Raw genomic sequence first — 18,987 nt, forward strand, 5'->3', positions numbered from 1 at the left:
AAGTGACATAGAGATATTTTTATAATAATATGAACATAGTAATAAATAATTCATCTAATATATATTATCTTTTTATTTTTACAATAGCTATTACAAATAGTTTTTCTCTTACATAAGTAAGCCATTTTATTCATTGCAAGTGCATATTCAACAGGGTTAATTCAAATAGTTACTCACGAATATTTTGTTTTATCAAAACATAAGTAAATTCAGAAATTTTATTATTATATATAAGAAAAATATTCTATTGATTTGAACAATGCAATTGTCGAATATTTTTAAAGTATTTTAATTTCTATTAAATAAGTGTCTAACTGAGCTAAAAAAAATAAATCCATGAAATTCAAAATAAGAATAATTGAGCATTCATATATAATGTGATAATATTTTCCTTCATTAAATTGAAGTGAATTTTTATAGATGCAGTGAAAAATAAAATAAATAAATAACTTTTATCTTCTTGAATATAATATACAGCCATGATAGTATAAATGTTAATACAATGCATCAAGTATGCAAAAATTCAGGTTGGAATCCTGATCATAGGCATGCTATAACATTAATTCAAAAGTTGATAGGGTTAAAAAAAAAAAAAAAAAAAAAAAAAAAAAAACTATAAAATTATTTTACCTTGAATTTAATACTAGATAACTGTGATAGTATAACTGTTAATACATTGTGTCACAAAGATTCAGGTTGGAATCCTGATCACATGCTTTCTAGATCATATTAGTTAGTTCAAAGGTTTAAAAAAAAATGTTAAATAAAAATATAGATTTACATGCTGCATTTTTAGATAATTTTGCCTCTGAAATAATAGAGATGATTTTACCTCTTGAAATATAAGAGATGAAAATTTTGCCTCTTGAAATATAAGAAATGATAATTTTGCCCCTTATGAAAAAGGGATGACTAAACCTAGGTAAATAAAATAACAGTCTGATCAATTGTTTGTTTAGAGCTAAAATAAAAGCTCATATTTTTTTGAATGATATGCTCTGCTCAGTATGTTTTTAATAATAAACTAAAGAATTTTTATTGACACTTATAATTATTTGAATATTTGATAGTAATAAACAGTTCATTAACTTATAATAAGAAATATGATATGATAAATTGCACTTATATGTTTAAATATTTTGGATTGTATATGTATATCAATGTAAAAAAAAAAGTATAGATAATAAGGAAAATATTTGGAAAATGAAATGATTTTGCAAATTATGTTATTTGTTACTGATATAGTTTTCTCAAATTTGAGAGAGATTAGAATATCCTGTCCAGGTGAGGACAATGCTCAGCAAATTTTACATCAACAAAGGATTTAATAACATGAATATTGAAAGTATATTTTTGAAAAAAAAATGACTGTATGTCGAAAAATTTTTTGAATAGTAATTTTACTTTGATATTTAACTATACATAAGTGTATATTAATATTTTGTTTCTTGAATATATTATGTTTCAATGCATAAAATTTTTTTTGTAACATGGGGGAGATCCATTAATTTAAAAAAAAAATATATCTATATATATACATTTTTTTTTCTGTGTTTAGCGGGGATATATGTGATGCCACAATTGGCATACACATATTTATTTTCTATCTTTTAAAATATCCTTCATTACTTAAGCTTATTTTTATTAATAGAATTATTTTTAAAATAAATCAAAAACTTAATCTTTTTAAAACAAACATAAAATATTTATTTCTTCTCTTCCAGATCAATGTAACGGATACTTTCTTTATTTCATTACTAATGCAGACTTATATATTCACTTTCGCCTTTAATCGAAAACAAAAATCTATTTATAACTTTTTATTCTAATTTTCCAACGGCTAAATGTTTCGGTTGCATGGTTGTAATAATTCTCATAAATTTGTTGGCGACTCGTGATCGCCAAGGTATTATTTTAACTCTATATTGATATGCTTTTTGGCCTTGTTTTGGCTATGCTATATTTTAATAAATCGCCAATTTTGGATCTCCTACCAATGCTTCTGTGTCCGCTGGGAACAATTTACATGTACTTTTAAAATTTGGCTTTTGACTAGGCAGGTTGTGGGGGATTCGTCTCCCATGGCCTGTCTTTATTAATATTATTATACAAAATTGATTCAACTGAAATTCTTATGGATAATATATTTTTTATATTTTGTAACTCGAGCTCTGCAAATATACTATACTAAATAAAAGCCTCTTTTTATTAATTCTGATCCGGCTCAACTATTATTTTCATCATCTTCTGTTTTCATTACTATCTTCAACTGGCCCACTATACGAACACAAACTCCACCCACACCTTGATATTCCATCATCTCAACAACATAAATTGGCACCCTTGGCTTTCCTTTCTTCATAAAAAATTTAGAACTTACATAATATTAACTGCTGTTAGCTTAATTAAATTTTATATGAAGGTATTTCACGCACTCTATAAAACATCTTTAATTAAATATGCTCGAGATCATTTTCATTATTCATTACACCAACACTTTTTATTTGATATATTTTTCAGAAACAGTTCCCATTTAATTAAATCAACTAAACTGAAAACTTAAAGAGAAGTTTTTTTTTTATGCTAAAGTGATATTCTCAAAGTTATAACCAGTTTAGTTTAAAGTATGTTAGAAAATTAACTTTATTAAGCGCAAAATTTGCAAAAACTTAAAAAAAAACCATAAAACAATGAATTAAAAACCAAATTCTTTTACGAATGAAATACGAGTTAATCGTATTACTTTCATATTTTCCATTTACCTTGTGGATAGAATATTAAGTGTTTAAAACTAATTTAATCTTTTACTTTCAAATAGATGGTAAGTTTGAATTTTAGACTTTATACATAACTTTAGCTCCAATACAATTTTAATTCTCATAATAATCCCTAAGGAAATACAATCATTAACATAAATGCATGAAATATTTGACCATCTAGAACATTTTTTGATAAATTTTAAAATTATGGAAAAAGTTGTATCGCAAAATTCAAATTTAAGTTAATTTTATTATATTTCTCGATTAGAAAGCAAATATACTTTTTATTAAAAAAATGAAAGGTAATTGCGATTTTGAATTTGGAAAAAATTACTATTTCAAGTTTTGAAAATGCACAAAAAAAAAAACAATGATGAAAATTAAGGTTTTCAAGATAAAATTAATTTACATGATATTAGACTAAAGCAATTTAAATGTCTCTGATAAAATATAAAATAAAATGTTTGGCATTCAATTTGTTATTTAAATTATAAGAAACTTTTGCTTTGAATATAAATAAGAATTTAGATTTCAGCATATTTAAACTATTCAAAGCAACAGTATTTTTTCTCTAATGCCAAATCCTTAAAAATGAACTTCTACAAGTAACAGTATAAATTTTTTTGTTTAGTTTATTACTTAAAATATAACTTCTCGAAAAATATAATTTGAAGCCAATTTATTACTCTCATATTACTTGTGAAAAAATTGGAAATAATAATATATGCTTTGCAACAATAAAACGAGATTAATTTTACTCATTTGTATTATTATGGTATTCAATAAAATAAAAATTGAATAACATCGCTTTGCTGCATAAAATATTGTAACTATTAAAGCAAAGAGTAATGGTTAATAAAATACAATTTGACCAAGATCAAGAATTAAAAATTTTAAATAAAATAAATTTTGCCCTTTTTTTATGTGCTCGCTGACTTTTATGAAGGAAATAATTTTTCTCTTAATTAAAGAGAAAATTAAGAGAAAAATTATTTAATCTTTTGCTTTACGAACGGAGAAAAAAGTTCTAGTAAAATTATCATACTCTATGGTAATGATATTTTTGGAAAAAAAATTAAGCATAATTCTGATTGATAAAACTAAAATGTACGGTACTTAACCCATTTCTTTGGAAATTTTTCTATTCATATGGCAACGGTTTACTGAAAATTCTGGTTTTCAAAATTATAGTTCTTGTTACCACACATTTATTAAAAAATGCAAAAGTGTAGAATAAAAGATTTTAATGCCATGCTATAAAGAATCGTAATAAAATTACGGACATTTACCATATTTAATAAATTTTATCACGTTGTATAAAACTATATTTTATTGTTAATTTTATCAAAATAATTACCAAAGGCTTCGGTAAAAATTACCAAGTTTTTTGGTGCTCCCATAAAACACGAAGCACCGTAAATGTTGCGATATTCTGGTAGTTTTGACTATGCTTTTTTCTTCCGGTGCGTCATAATAAAATGGAGCTAAAATGATGTCTGTTGTTGAAATATTTTGACAGTTGTTAAAAGCTAGGCAATAAAAAACTTGTATTTATCAAATGGAACTTGTATTTATCAAATGAAGAAAAATCTCCCTAGGGAAACTACACCTACTGAGATGCTTACTTCCATGTTTAGTACGAAGGTTATATTCAAAGTAAAGTCTCCTGACGTTTCAGAATTACAAATATCCATTTTTATCTCTATAATATTTGCATGAACCACGATTTCTCAGAGGATAAAATAATGTGAACTGTATTTTAATCCAAACGATGGCCGGCCGCACGAATTCCGCACTCGGCTCCCACCGACCAAAGTGCTAACGTAAAATGTCCTCAGTGGTAGACGGATCATGGATTAGAGTCCTCTTGCCGTCCGGCTAACCGTGGGATGTTTTCATGGTTTTCCTCTCCATCTTACACAAATGCGAGCTAGTTTCATCATAAAGTTCTCCGCGAAGGCAAATTTCTGTCAATCCAGAACTCTTCTTGTCTTCTGGAGTGCGTTCAAAATTACAAGGCTACGGATCTGAACTGTGGTAGTTGTTAACTCAAAATTGGGTCAGCTGTTTAACGACGGTTATAAAATAAGATATAAAAATAAAATAATATTTGCATCAATTTAAAATGATATAAATAATAGATTAAATAAACGGATTTTTGTATTTCTATGGAAATAGGAAATTTTACTTTTGATGACATCCTTGCCTAATAAAAAAATATTTGATACTTAGCGTAGATTAAATTTCTTAGCAATTCGAAAAGACACAATAAATTTTAAGTTAAAAAAAAACTGCAAAAGTCTTTTTGAAAAAATAATTTTTCCGACTCATTTCACCTAATAAGATATGTTGCAAAGAAAGTATTTTTTCCAATTCATTTCATCTAATACACTTTTCTCTTAAGTAAAAAGAAAAATATCAAAATGGTTCTTTTTGCAAGCAGATGGAACGGAAAGGGATAAAATATAGAAGCTATCTAAGGTTATAACGAATCAAAACACATTTTTATCGTCTGCAATATTTTGAGAAAGAAAGGAAAAGAAACAATCTGCTTGTATGTTTAGATACGCGAAAGTGAAGCAAAAGCAGAAAAATCAAAGAATCAAAGTTTACCAACAAAAAAATCAAAAGATTTTGTTTTTGATTGAAGCAAAATAAGCTACGAATAAAAGGAAGCTCTCGAAATATTTTCTAGTCTCAGACATCGTTTACTTCATTTTTTTGTCATCCATTTTTTGTTTATAATGAGCGCGAAGACCGAGTGATGATTTTGTTTTGCAGGAAAGGAAAATAATAGATAATTAAAAGCCTATAAAGTTGTAATACACTTTTTAATAATGATATTTAAGTTAGATTACAGTAATTTCTACTCTGGTTTATAACAAGAGGCTATTATTAAATAAGAGAAAGCGAAAATAATAGAAACGAGGGTAGATACAAATATTTTGGGTAGTTTTGTTTAACTTATCCATTGTTGAATAAACCTATCAAATAAAAGTATAGAAAATCTTTTTCACCGCTTACTTAACATTATTTTTTTTCCCTTTTTTTTCCAATGAGCTGCACAATCGGTCTTGCCGATGAGCAGCCCTAGTGCATTCTCCAGTGGTGGTATCCACTCTTTCAGGACCATCACAATGGGTGAGATACCGTTGGTCATGTTAATTTGGACGTCTAGTTTCTGCCACACTAGATGGCAGCACCGAGACTCTATTTGGATGCTAAAGTGCACTAGGAGTTTAATTTTGCTGGAAATGCCAAGAGCCAATAAGGCACTCCAGGGATCTTTTACATAACGCATAATCATACGACATGGACGCAGAGGATTTTCTGCATTCCGAAAATCCGGTGTTTGGGCCGGGGATCTAACCCGCAGACTTGGGCTCAGAAGGCCGACGAAAAACCAACTGCGCCACCCAGCCACACTTAACATTCTAGTACTAGCTGTTGATAAACTTATATGAGGAATATTTTAGCATCATTTGAAAATGAAAATTTCAGTAAATCATCATTCTTTTGTATAATTGGTAAAGTACTTTTATATAATTGGGTTGCTTGGAAAGTGATTCGATTTTTTTCCAACAGAGATTTTAATTGTATTTTTTCACAACCAACTTCATGTATCTAAGCCGTATGATGTTATATGTTTTGGCAGCTGACATAGCAAGGCTTGCTGGTGAAAAATTTGTTTCTATGCAGTAATGTTTCGTTGGTACACTTTCAAACATAAAAAAGGAAAATCAGAATTTTCGACAGCATGTAAATATGCAGTATTGCTGTTCCTCTAACAGCTCTGAAGTGCAAGGATGCAGTGGAGTCTAATACCATTGTAACACAGGATATATATTCCTGATGTCTTTTTCAAATTTGAGCTGCGTGTTTTTCAAATTGAAAAAACTTTAAAAATTGTTTTCAAAAGAACTCGCTTATATAATTTTTCTTGTTGTAGTGAGGAAATGTATCAGGAAAAGAAAAAAAAATTAACTGTCTTTTAGCTCTTATCAACCATTTAAAAAAATATACAATTTTAGGTAAAACACAGAAGTGTAAACAGATTATTACTGTGCTATTTGGTAAAAGGAATAGACATCAAAGGGTTGAAACTACCAAATAAATGGTAAAATGAATGGTAATTTTATCGTGATAACTTAACATGCTCTAAAAACTATTTATTTGTTACAATTTTTCTTTCAATTTTGTCTTTTTACTAAACGTGTGGTTATAAGAACTATAATTTTGAAAACCAAACCAGAAATTTTCGTAAATAGTTATCATAAGGGACAGTAAAATTACCAAATGAATGGTTCAAATACACTAATTGAAATTTCTTGGAAAAAATGGTTAATTAACAATTTATTTAATTGTTTTTTTACCATATTCAAACAAAACTGTCAAATAATCATTAATAAGATGGTATTCAAACTGTTTACTGTGAGATACGTTCACCTAATACGGTAAAATATCAGAATATTATCTTACCAACTAGGTCCACCTTATGAAACCACTTCCTTCCTTGCACCCGGTTACACATTATAGCCAAGAGGACTAATTTATCAGTCTCAGGACCGACGGAATAGGGGTTCGAGTCCCACCGTTGACACCATAATATTTCCTTCATTCCCTTTAGCACATGAAGATTTGTTCACTTAAATTTCTCTTTTATAGTTTTGAAACCATGTTTGTTGCAAATGGTTAAAAAACCGAATAATTTTATAATCATGGTTTTATAACCATACAAGTTGTAAATGGTAATCAATCTCTTAAATACGAGAAAAACCATTTGTTAACGGCTTTCACCTCATACGGTAAAAAAAAAAACTAGAATTTTATGGCATCAACTGAGCCCCTTTAATGAAGCAACTTAGTTCCCTAAAACTGCGTACATGTTATAGCCGTGAAAGCTAATATGTCAGTCTTATGACTGACGGAACGGGGGTTCGAATCCCATCTTTGGTATAACAAGATTCCCCCTATTCCCTTCAGTACGTGAAGAATTTTCAGTGTCCTGCTCTGTCCAATTTTTGTCCTGTACTCTCCAATGCCCATTCCGTGACAAAAAGCCCAGCCTCTAGGTCCAGTTAAATGTCTTTTTTCCGGTTGTTAAGCCATGCTAGCTGTAAATGGTTTAAAAAACCGTATAGTCTTGTATTCATGGTCTTATAACCCTACTAGAAGTAAACAGTTTCAAAACCGTAAAGGTAAGAAGTATTCTCTACAGTATATTTTGTGGTTAATCGGATGGACAGACTGCTGGCTGTTATTCTACTATAATTTTAGAATGAAAAAATTCTAACAGTGAAAGTGAAAGTTTTTGAAGATAATCAATAAAATTCGAGAACTGTTTTTAAGATTTGAGACCGTCTGGTCACCATAAACTAAGTACATTCAGTTAGGTAAAACATCCATTAATTCGATAATTCCATTTACAACAATTAATACTTTGACATATTTACTCAATACATTTAATCTAAACCGGTCGTAAAATTAATATTTCGAACACTTGAACTGCATTTATCCTTAACAGAGTTATTAGAAGCTAAATTATAAGTTCTTTGTTTAAAGCAATTTGTTTTAAGATGAAATGTGCAACATAGTTTAATTTATTTAAGTACTAAATAGCAATATTTCTGAAAATTTGAACTTAAACTATATTCATTTCCCAAGATGCCTGTTTAATCTTCATTTCATTAGGAGAAAAATTATATTTCTAGGCTTAATAAAACGCAATAGTAAGCTACATTTTAATTTGAGTAAATTACATTTTTGATGCTTACTGTGTATTTAAGTTTAAGTAAACAGAGTCAAACAATATATAAAAATTATAAGAATGTACAACCAAAGTAAAAATGTGTTAAGATATTAAAACTGCAGACACGGGTTAAGGTTAAAAATGACTTAGTTAAGTATTTCAGTTTTTTTAGAATACTGAGTTAAGTTAAATTTATTATAAAAATTTTTTAGTTAAGTTCTTGCTTGAAAAATAATTCAAATCAACTCAACAACACGTACAACGATACTTTTTTTTATTTCTGTTTGCTTCAATTAAAACATTGAGATCTATTTTTGTTAAAATTCTATTAATCCAAATGTCACTTGTAAATAATATTGTATGTATTTAAATATAAAACTAAAAATCTAAGTGATCAATTTAAATTAAAACTGTAATTGAAAATTAAATCAAGTGGGGAATTAAAAGCCTCGACGAGAATTATGACTTCGAAATGCATAAAATAATTGTTTTGGTGCCAGAGAGCAGGCATTAGTGTATGTACTAAGGGGATTTGGGAAAATAATTGAAATATTTAATTAATATAAAAATGTTTTGCTGAATTAAATATTAAAAGCTATTCCATATCATATAAGTTATTTAAAGAAGCGAAAAATAATATAATAATACTTTTAACATAGTATGTAATGATGGTAAAACAAGCGCTTTAAACATTTATTGCATTATTAGCGGTTTTACACTTACTAACAGAAAAAATCGATTGAATTATGATATCGAAATAGAGAACAATATTTTGAGGTAACATTTCTGAAAATTTAATGTGGTTTTAAAGCATGTAATCATATGTAAGATGGTTTAACAAGTATGTAATCAAATATAATTTAACTTGATATTACATGAGAATATTGAGGTAAATATTATTATAAAAGTTCTGCACATTTCAAATTGAGCGAGCAAATCCAAGCATGTTAAACGAGAAAAGTGTGTCCATAGTAGGCCATTGTGAATTTTTTTCATTAATATAACAACACCCAGAGAGTAAAAATAATTCTGGCAAAATCACCGGGCTATACGGTAATAATATTTCTTTTAAAACAAAACCGTTATTCTAGTTATAAAACCAAAATGTACAGTATTTAAACCATAATATTAAGGAATTTTTCGTTCATATGGTAATGATTTACCAGAATTCTGGTTCTCAAAATTATAGTTCTTATTACCACACATTTAGTTAAAATACAAAACTGTACGATAAATTTAACCGAATCAATAACTTTTATGTCATACTATAAGCTATCATTATAAAATAATAAAATTTTTCTGAATTCACCAAATTTTTACCGAATTTCATCACACATAATAAACCATTTTTTTAAAAATTTTACCAAATTCATTGACAACGCTTTGATAAAAAAGACCAAGCTTCTAGGTGCTCTCATAGAGTTAGAAACACGCTAAATTTTGTCATATTCTGATAGTATTGACTATACTTTTTTCCCAGTGCATGATCAGATTTTAAGTTCTTCTTTTGTCTTTTAAATCATTTCCGAGGCAAGACAGAATGGTCTAGGAGTTACAGTGTTCACCTAATTAGGATTCCCTGGTTTACCCGCACGTTAATTAACAATCCAACGATCTTTAATGACTCGATATCGTTTTAGGAGATTTTCCTCTTTGCTGTAGTTGATTGCAGTTATACTGCAAGTTTTTATTTCTCTTAAAATTTATTACCTGAACCTCAATTTTTTTGTTATTTAAGAATATGCCAAACAAAAGAGTAGTTCGTTAAAGGCCACCGGATTGAAAAACTGCAACCCACCCATGGTTTTAACCTCGCATTTTTTACAATTTCTATTTTAAAGATAAACTTACACGTAAAAACCGTGGTGGCTTAGGGGATAGAGCGTTCGCCTTCCAATAAGGTGAATCGGGTTCGAATCCCAGTAATGGCTGGTCGATATGAATTCCGCACCCAGATCGCACCGGTTACAGCCGTCACTCTAACCGTGGGAGGTTTTTGTGGGTTTCTTCTCCATGTAACGCAAATAAGTGTTAGTTTCTTCAAAAAGTCCACCCCGAGTTCAAATTTGTCCTAATACTTGATCCAGGAGTTCCCTTGTCTTCTGGGTTAGGTTCAAATTTATAAGGCTAAGGTGTTGAACATTTGTGGCCGTAAATTAAAATTTGTTCCATGATGGTTATAAAATGAAACTTACTATAAATATTGATTTATAGGTAAAACCTTGAAAGTAAGTTCTTTTTACCGTAAATTTTAAAGGCGTCGTTTACAGCATACAGTACTTAAAATACAGCAAGTCTAAACTATAATATGATTATAGTTTAGACTTGGATTGACCCCCTGGTCTCGGATATTATATAAAGATTAATCTCTAACCAGATTAATGACGAGTTACAAATTAACCACAATTATAAATCAGAATTCAACGCATTGCACTGTATAATTATACAGTAGGTTTATATTTGCTTTAAACAGTGATTGAAGATTTGATAATTCCATGATTAGCCTCATTTCCAGCATTGAGTGTTATAAGGTAAGTTTAATAAATTCAAATCTTACCACAAACAGTGTCTTTCTATATAACCCATCTTTATCTGTCTCTTTATTTATACAATCATAATAATAAAGAAGGTGCAACCCATGAATGAAGAAGTAAACTGTACGTTTTTAACAATTGAATGTCAAGGCTCGGCGTTTATATATCTAGAATCTGAGGCAATATAATAATAAGCTGCATTTTCAAATTGTTCAGGAGAGTTTTTTTTTTAAGATCTCTTCTTTAACCTGATTTAAAGGTAGATAATAAAATATTTAGGTGCATTGCGCTGTTATATATAAAAGCTTCGGAAATCTCTCTAATACTAAAAAGTAATATATTTTAGCAATTTTATATAAAAATCTCAACCCTGAAAAGAACGTAGCGTATCACAATACAGCTTCAAACTTTTCATGCATTCAGTTTCACTTCAAAAAATTAAAGAAAAGAGTACTGTGTAGATTTTTTGTATGCTCTGTTTCATAGCTAACTTTTAAATGAAGAAAAAAAGTTCTATTTTTTAAGGCAGCAAAATTAATTAGATTAATTAGAATAGTTATAAAATATATTCAAGGTGTATATTATTCTGCTTACTGAATGATATGCACTTTTTGCTTAAAAATTGCAATGTTTAAATCTATTGTAGAATATTTCGTACCATCATCATACAAACTGCAGAATACATTTTAAATACGGTCTACTAAAAAATTCCGCATTAAATTACGGTATAAAGTTAATAATTGGGAGCATTATCGGGAGCAAAATCCCTTTTTACTCTAGAATATTATACCGTAATTTTGCAGTAATATTTGCTTAGTTAAAGTGATTCATTGATTTTACGGCAATTTATGCAGAAAAAATTACGATTTATCAGATTTTTTGCATCAGGTAAAAATAAATTTCACTGTAAAAAATACCACCACCCTGAGTGCCGGTTGTTTTTACCGTATTTCGATCAGAAATTTTTGAAAAGGTAGTTTGAGGGTTAAAATTGTTTTTCAATACCCAAAACTCCTTTTTAAGACTTGTTGTGATGGCAACAATATGTTTTTAAGAAAATATATATTTTGTTTTATGTTGTTATGTTATGTCTCGTAAAAAACGTATTTGATTGTTAACAATGTGTTCATTCCTTCTGCTTACAAATTCTTTTTACGTTAATTCGGTTGAATGATTCAGTGATATCGGGGTAATTATTACTGTAAAAATTACGGTACATCAAATTTTTTTTCCGTGAAATGTTCTGGATAAAAGGAATTTGATGTTAAAAATTACCAGCACTTTGAATCCGGTACCTTTGATCGTAATTTGATCCAGATTTTAACTAAGAAAAGATAGATTTTTTTTTAATGTTGTTTGTTGTCCTTTTTCAAACAAAATACAGTTCTTTTTTGTCTCACATTTGATTGTTAGGATAGAGTTGATTCTTTCGGCTTACGAATTCCGTTCAAGTTAATTCGATAGACTGATTCAGTGATGTTATGGTACTCATTACTGTAAAAATCACGATACTACAACAGATTTTTTGTTCTATAACATATTCCGGTAAAACTTAATTTTACGGTAAAAAATACTGACACCCTGAGTTCCGGTTATTTTACCGTAATTTGATCCGGAATTTTTTACAGTGTATTTAAAGGAAAAATTGTTTTCAAATAAACAAAAATGCATCTTAAGATATAGTGTGATCATAAAAATATGTTTTTAAGAAAAGATATATTTTGTTTTATGTTGCTTGTTGTCGCTTTTCATGCAAAATACTGATTTTTTTTTCTCTCGTATAAAACGTATTTGATTTTTGAGATTGTGTTTATTCTTTCTGCTTTCAAATTCCTTTCACGCTAATTCGTTACTTTCACACCTTCTTGTTTCTACGAGTTGAAGGTATTTTTGTATTCATGCCAAATCTTTCATGAAATGATATTGAACTCCAAATAGGAAACAGTGGCAACCGATTTTGAATCTGATGTACACTTTAATGGCTTGCAACTTTCTGAATATCTGTTTATGTAAACTAAATGACTGTTTCTTTACTTTCATAGAATGTAAGACAAAACATCAAACTGGAATTCAAACTAGGAACAGTTTGTAGGAGGAAAAATTCTGAGCACGATTTTCGGTTTTTGGATTTAAATGTTATTTTAACAAATGTGGTGAAAAGTTCTATTTTGTAGAAAATTGTAAAATTGATTGCAACAACCTCAATAGTGGTTTAACACTTAAAAAGTTTTAAATTATAAATTTTTATTTTTGAGAAAAATTATCAATTTTCCTAATTTTTAAATTGAAACCTATAGATATAAATAATTTGCAATTTTGTAGGTTTACTTTTCTATCCTGTTAAATTTAATTGTGAATCTTATGTTTAAAAAATATAGCTGAACAGAAATATATATAAAGTAGATTCTGAAACGATGCAGAGTTTCCACAATCTTCACAAAAATAAGACATTTTTAATTTATTCGAAAAACTTCATATTTAATGGAAAGCAACAAGCGTTTCTTTGCAAAACTAGTTGGTTCAAATCAAAAGCAGTTCGTTTATTTAAGTGTCAACTGAATCAAATTAAAAGTGATTGAAAATCATAAAAAATAAAATTAAAACGAAAATCACCAATTAAAAAATAGCAATACATCCTATCATCGGATACATATTATTTTTTGAAGAAGTTCAGTTCTAAATAAAGTTCAGTTCCCTACATATTATATTTTTCATCCATCTTTTTATCCATCATTTTATTAATTATTTTATTTATCACTTATCTATCATTTTGTATTTTTAATATTTATTTAATTATTTATTTTATTATTTATTTTTATTATTCATTTTGCTATTTATTTTTAGTATTTACTTAATTACTTATTTAATTATTTATTTTTATTATTTATTTAATTATATATTTTTATTAATTATTTTTTTTATAATTTTTATCATATCTATTACTTTATTTATCACTTATATATAATTTTTTTTATTATTCATTTAATGATTTATTTTTAATTATTTATTTATTTATTTTCATTATTTAGTTTTAATTATTTATTTATTTATTTTTATAATTTTTTTATCTTATTTTTATTTATCTCTTATTTTTTATCTTATTATATCCGAGTTTCTATATTAATCCTCCAGTTAATTATATTGAAAAAAATAGCTGTCATTAGGCTGGTTCCTTCATTGAGCCATTTCCATTATTTCATAGTTATTGAGAGAGCAGAACTACCAATAATTAACTCCGTAGCCTTGTAATTTTGAACCCAATCCAGAAGACAAGGGAACTCCGGGATCAAGTATTGGGAGAAAGTTGCCTTCATGGAGGGCTTTTTGATGAAACTTAACGCGCATTTACATTACATGGAGAGGAAAATCACGAAAATCTCCCTTGGTTAGCCTGACTTCAAGGGGACCTTAATCCATGATCCGTCTGCCTTTGAGGATCTTTTTGTCAGCACTTGGGTCGGAGCGATCCGGTTGCGGCATTCGCATCGACCAGCCATGGCTGGGATTCAAACCCAGGTCAGAGTCGACGAGCGCTCTATCTCCTGAGCTTCTACGGCCCGCAGCATCTTTATGAATAAAATTATGGGTAGACTAAAAGGCTTATTGCACCCAAAAATACCGCACAGCATCGTATTTTGAACGAAGTCACCTAGAACTTTCTTCACAGAGAGCAAAAATTTGTAAAATTAGCATAATTATCTTAGAAAATCAAGACATATTTGATCAAGATAAGATTGTTCGCCCATTTAAATTTAATATTGCTTTAATCAATAATTATATTCGAAATGTTTTGATTAATATATGGTTAAAATTGAAGTGATTCCCGACAGAAGTAGAAGTTCTATTCTATAAATAACTTAAAAATTCCTTCTAATGAATATATAAAACCTAGTTAAGTCAATAACCCTACTATTATTAAAATTTAGATATGCTTAGAACCTCGTGTAATAAAGTGTAACATTTTAGGATATTTTATTTATAAAGAACTAACAAAAACTTACTTTATTATTCATGTATAAAGTATATTACTTCTTAAGAAATTTATTTAAACATAAGTTTCCTTCATTTTGTTAAAATTATTTTACATCGAATACGTTATAATTTTTTGATAATATAATCAGTTAAAATTTTCAGCCATTTGAAATAAAAAGATACAAAACTAAAATACCGTAAAAAAATACCCCAATCAACTTTTTAAGTTTAATAGTTACTTCAGTTTATTACCTAATAATTGCTAATTAATTGTTTTTTTTTATTAATTTAAAAGCTTATCATTTAAACAATTTTAGTTTTTGCTGAAATCTACATGAATACGCCGAATGTGATTCTAAATTACAGAGAATAATAATCAGTCTAGATCATCCAATAACTTTTATTCTGCATTTTGGTAACCCTTAAAATATTATTAAAAACTACAAACATTTCTTTGATAATTTTAATTTAGTTTCATAAGTAAGACAGTTTTAAGTGTGACATTGGCAAGACTACAACCTTTTTTAATAAAATTATGATCCAGCATTTTAATTTCATTATCCACACCTTAAAGAATTTCTGTTTTGATTTTTAGGGATTTTGTTACATAATATGAAAAAAAAACATATATAATCGACTTACCAGAAAAGATTCCTTGTTAGTGAATGTAATCGGATCAGCAGCTTCTACTTCTTGGCACAAGTACTGTACATTCCCTTGCTGCTGTATTAATTTGTTGCCTGTTCTTCCAAGCTCAATCAATTCCAATCGCAAGCTATCTGCTACAAATTCCACCTGATGTAACAGTAAATAAATAAATATATAATCAAGAAAAATATATAAAAAATAGTCAGTCCCCCTTTTCTTATTTCTAGGAGAATTTACTGGAATAATAAAATGGACAATATAATTCAATTTAGTTCAAGAAAGCTCAAAAATGCAATATCAAATAAAAATCAAATGACATAAAGTAATATCATACTTTATTAAAAAGTCTCTAGATATAATAATAAATAACTAAATGCTTAATATGAAAAAAAAATAAAGAATATAGTCGCAGTCTTTTTTCTTCGATTTTTCAATGTGAATATTTAAGAATATTAAATAAAGAAATAATTATTTAACTTAAGCAGGCACAAAAAGGTAGCATCAAATCCAAAACAAAACAAAGCAAAAACAGTAATTTTCAAGTTCAATGAAATACTTCTGAAGTTACTCTGATACAATAATAAATAAATGTTTAATCGGTAAAAAATTGCATCCTGTATACTTTTTGGCAATTCTTGGTGAATATTTAAGAATATTTATCAAAGAAATATGAATTTTTTTAACTCAAGCACAAAAAAGTAGCATCAAATCAAAAGCAATAGTTCTCAACTTAAATTAAATACTTATGAAGTAAGTCACTCTTATCTAGTTATAAATAAATGTTTAATTGGTAAAATATAGAATCCTGTTAACGTTTTGGTGTTTCTTGTTGAATATTTAAGAATAATAAACGGAGAAATTTATACTGAAATAACATAAAAAAATGGATTTCAAATAATGCCCTATTTTTCGAGATTTAATGAATTAAAACACTTAATTGCAGATTCCAATCGATATTATAATGAGTGAAGAATTATTTAATTGTGAAATATTAGTGTAAAAAAATTAGGTAATTTTTTGATAATTGTAAATGGATATAATTTTTTTACGCAAAATTATATTTTTTCAAACTTTAAACAGTCACAAAAAACAAATTGATTAAAACTGGTTTTAATAATATAAGTTTTTTCATAATATCAGCAAAAAAGTTCTCCTTTTAAAAGAATAAGAAAGGCGTAAAATTATTAATTCTATTTTAGATTATTAAGCAGGAAACTGTATATGTCTAAGTTGTGTAGGCAGCAATAAACTAAATAAATCCGGCCTGAAATAATTTATATATGTATATATATATTAAACAAATATTGCGTTTGATTTAAATAATTTTAATCTACTTTATCTTAGTTATAATTTTAAGTGATTAGTTTTAATGATAAATTTATTTTAAAATAAACAACATCTATCATCTTTGCAACCAAGTATTCTATTTTAATTTAGAAAATTTTATCGGTTAAATTTATTATTGAGTCTATTGTTTAATTCGAATTTTTTTATTTATATAATAAAACCAATTCGTAATACATTTTTAGAGTATAAAGGAAGAAATATATTAGTTTTGAGGAATTTTAAATTTATTTTCGGAAACCTTTTATTATTAGGAAAAAATGGAATAATTACAATTAAGTAGTTCATAATTCATAAATACATATCCTTCCCCATTTATCATTTTTAATAATAAAATACTAATTTCTCTTTAAGTGGAAGGAAGAGGATTGGCTAAATTAAAAAAAAATTGTTTATCTTAATAAAGAATGGATGAAAAATTGACTCAAGACCAGAATCAATTCAGCTATTTAAACAATAATCTAAGAAAGAAGGGCTCAGTTGAGAGATATTTTCTTTATGGCTGTTAAAAGCAAATGGAAAAAGGCTTGAAGATATTTATTATTAATTTAGTTGAAGAGACACAGTAAAATGAAGTGATAAATGAGGGGAAATAAAATTTTATTGAGTGTTTAAAGAATGCGAGTAATGTTTATAAAAACAAAATGGCTGCTTAATATTATTTGACAGCGCCTGATTTTTTCATTTAAGTTATTTTAAAATAATGCATTAAATTTTATTTCTTATTTTCTCCGCTTCTTCTTTAAGACTTTAAAAGTTTATTCTTAGTTAAGCAGGTTGTTATTGTCATATTTTTTGGCTTTCCAAAAAATATTTTTATTTTGCTAGGAAGCTCTGCTCACCAATCTCCGTGGTTCCGTCTCATTTATCATTTTTTAGAAGTCTATATTTTCCAGCATGAATGTTATGCTTATAAAATTTATAACTATTATAATTTTAATTAACATTTTTTTTTAAATATATAAATTGTAAGGAAATGATTGACTACCTGGATTTGTAAAATAATCAAGAGTACTTAAAATATTAATCTTTGGAACATAGATTGTGTGTCCAAATCACGTCCGGGTCACCATTTATGGGGAAATTTAATCTTAGACTATGTCAACCTTCATCTATCAAAAGGTACCTCAAGATAGAATCGAATTAACATGTCTTATATACTAGTGATTTGATATTTAATTCTTGTAGTGGTAGTTACGCCACATTTCAATTAAAATATAAATAAATGAAAAGTAATTTAACTCGTTAGCGAGGTTTATATAATTATAGCAGTTCAAATAACAAATGTCTTTTACCTCTATTTTGAATTAGTTATTTTTTTAAATTTTAAAACATTTAATGTAAAGGTTAAGATTTATATCTGGCAGCTCTACTCTCTCTCTTTCTCTCATTTGTTCCGACATCAAATCAACTGTAAGCTGATAAGATTTTGAGTGAGAAATAAATTTTCTATAACAAAGTAAACAAAAACCCGTTTGTAAGATAATGGCGCTAAAAAATGACTTCTTACAAAATGTAAAAGCATTCCAATCTTGTTAATCACACCATATCTCGTTTTTGATGATTTTATAACTTCTTTTGCACTCTCCTACTTCAATAATGTTTGATCTCAGTTTACAACTATTATTGAGGCAAGAATTTGAAACAGTTTTTAAATTTTTCTTATTTTAACAAGTATTTGTATTTTTTAATACTAACAGTTTTTTTTCAAAGGGTTAAAATTATTTAATATCTATTAAATATGTTATGTATAATAAATATACAATACACATAATAAGTATATAATACATATAATAAATATATAATAAATATATAATACCCATGTAATAAATATATAATATGTAATAAATGTATATTATATAATAAATGTGGTCATTATATATCCTTACAATATTAGATAGCGATTTAACGCACTGGTATTTCGTAACATTGATTTTCCTCCTATTGTTAATTTTTTGTTTTAATTAGTTTTATTTCAGTT

At 27.3% G+C, this 18,987-nt stretch overlaps 1 protein-coding gene across 1 annotated transcript in view; it reads right to left on the bottom strand.

Moving 5' to 3' along the window:
• LOC107455130 (neurexin 1) overlaps window positions 1–18,987 on the bottom strand; it is a 287,365-nt gene that overhangs the window by 69,011 nt on the left and 199,367 nt on the right. The window contains exon 6 of the mRNA XM_043044530.3: window positions 15,657–15,809. Within this exon, the coding sequence (XP_042900464.2) occupies window positions 15,657–15,809 (153 nt within the window). The remainder of the gene's footprint in view (window positions 1–15,656; window positions 15,810–18,987) is intronic.

Source organism: Parasteatoda tepidariorum, chromosome 10, assembly GCF_982258835.1.
Source record: "Parasteatoda tepidariorum strain Cologne lab strain chromosome 10, Ptep-v5.0, whole genome shotgun sequence".
NCBI lineage: Eukaryota > Metazoa > Arthropoda > Arachnida > Araneae > Theridiidae > Parasteatoda > Parasteatoda tepidariorum.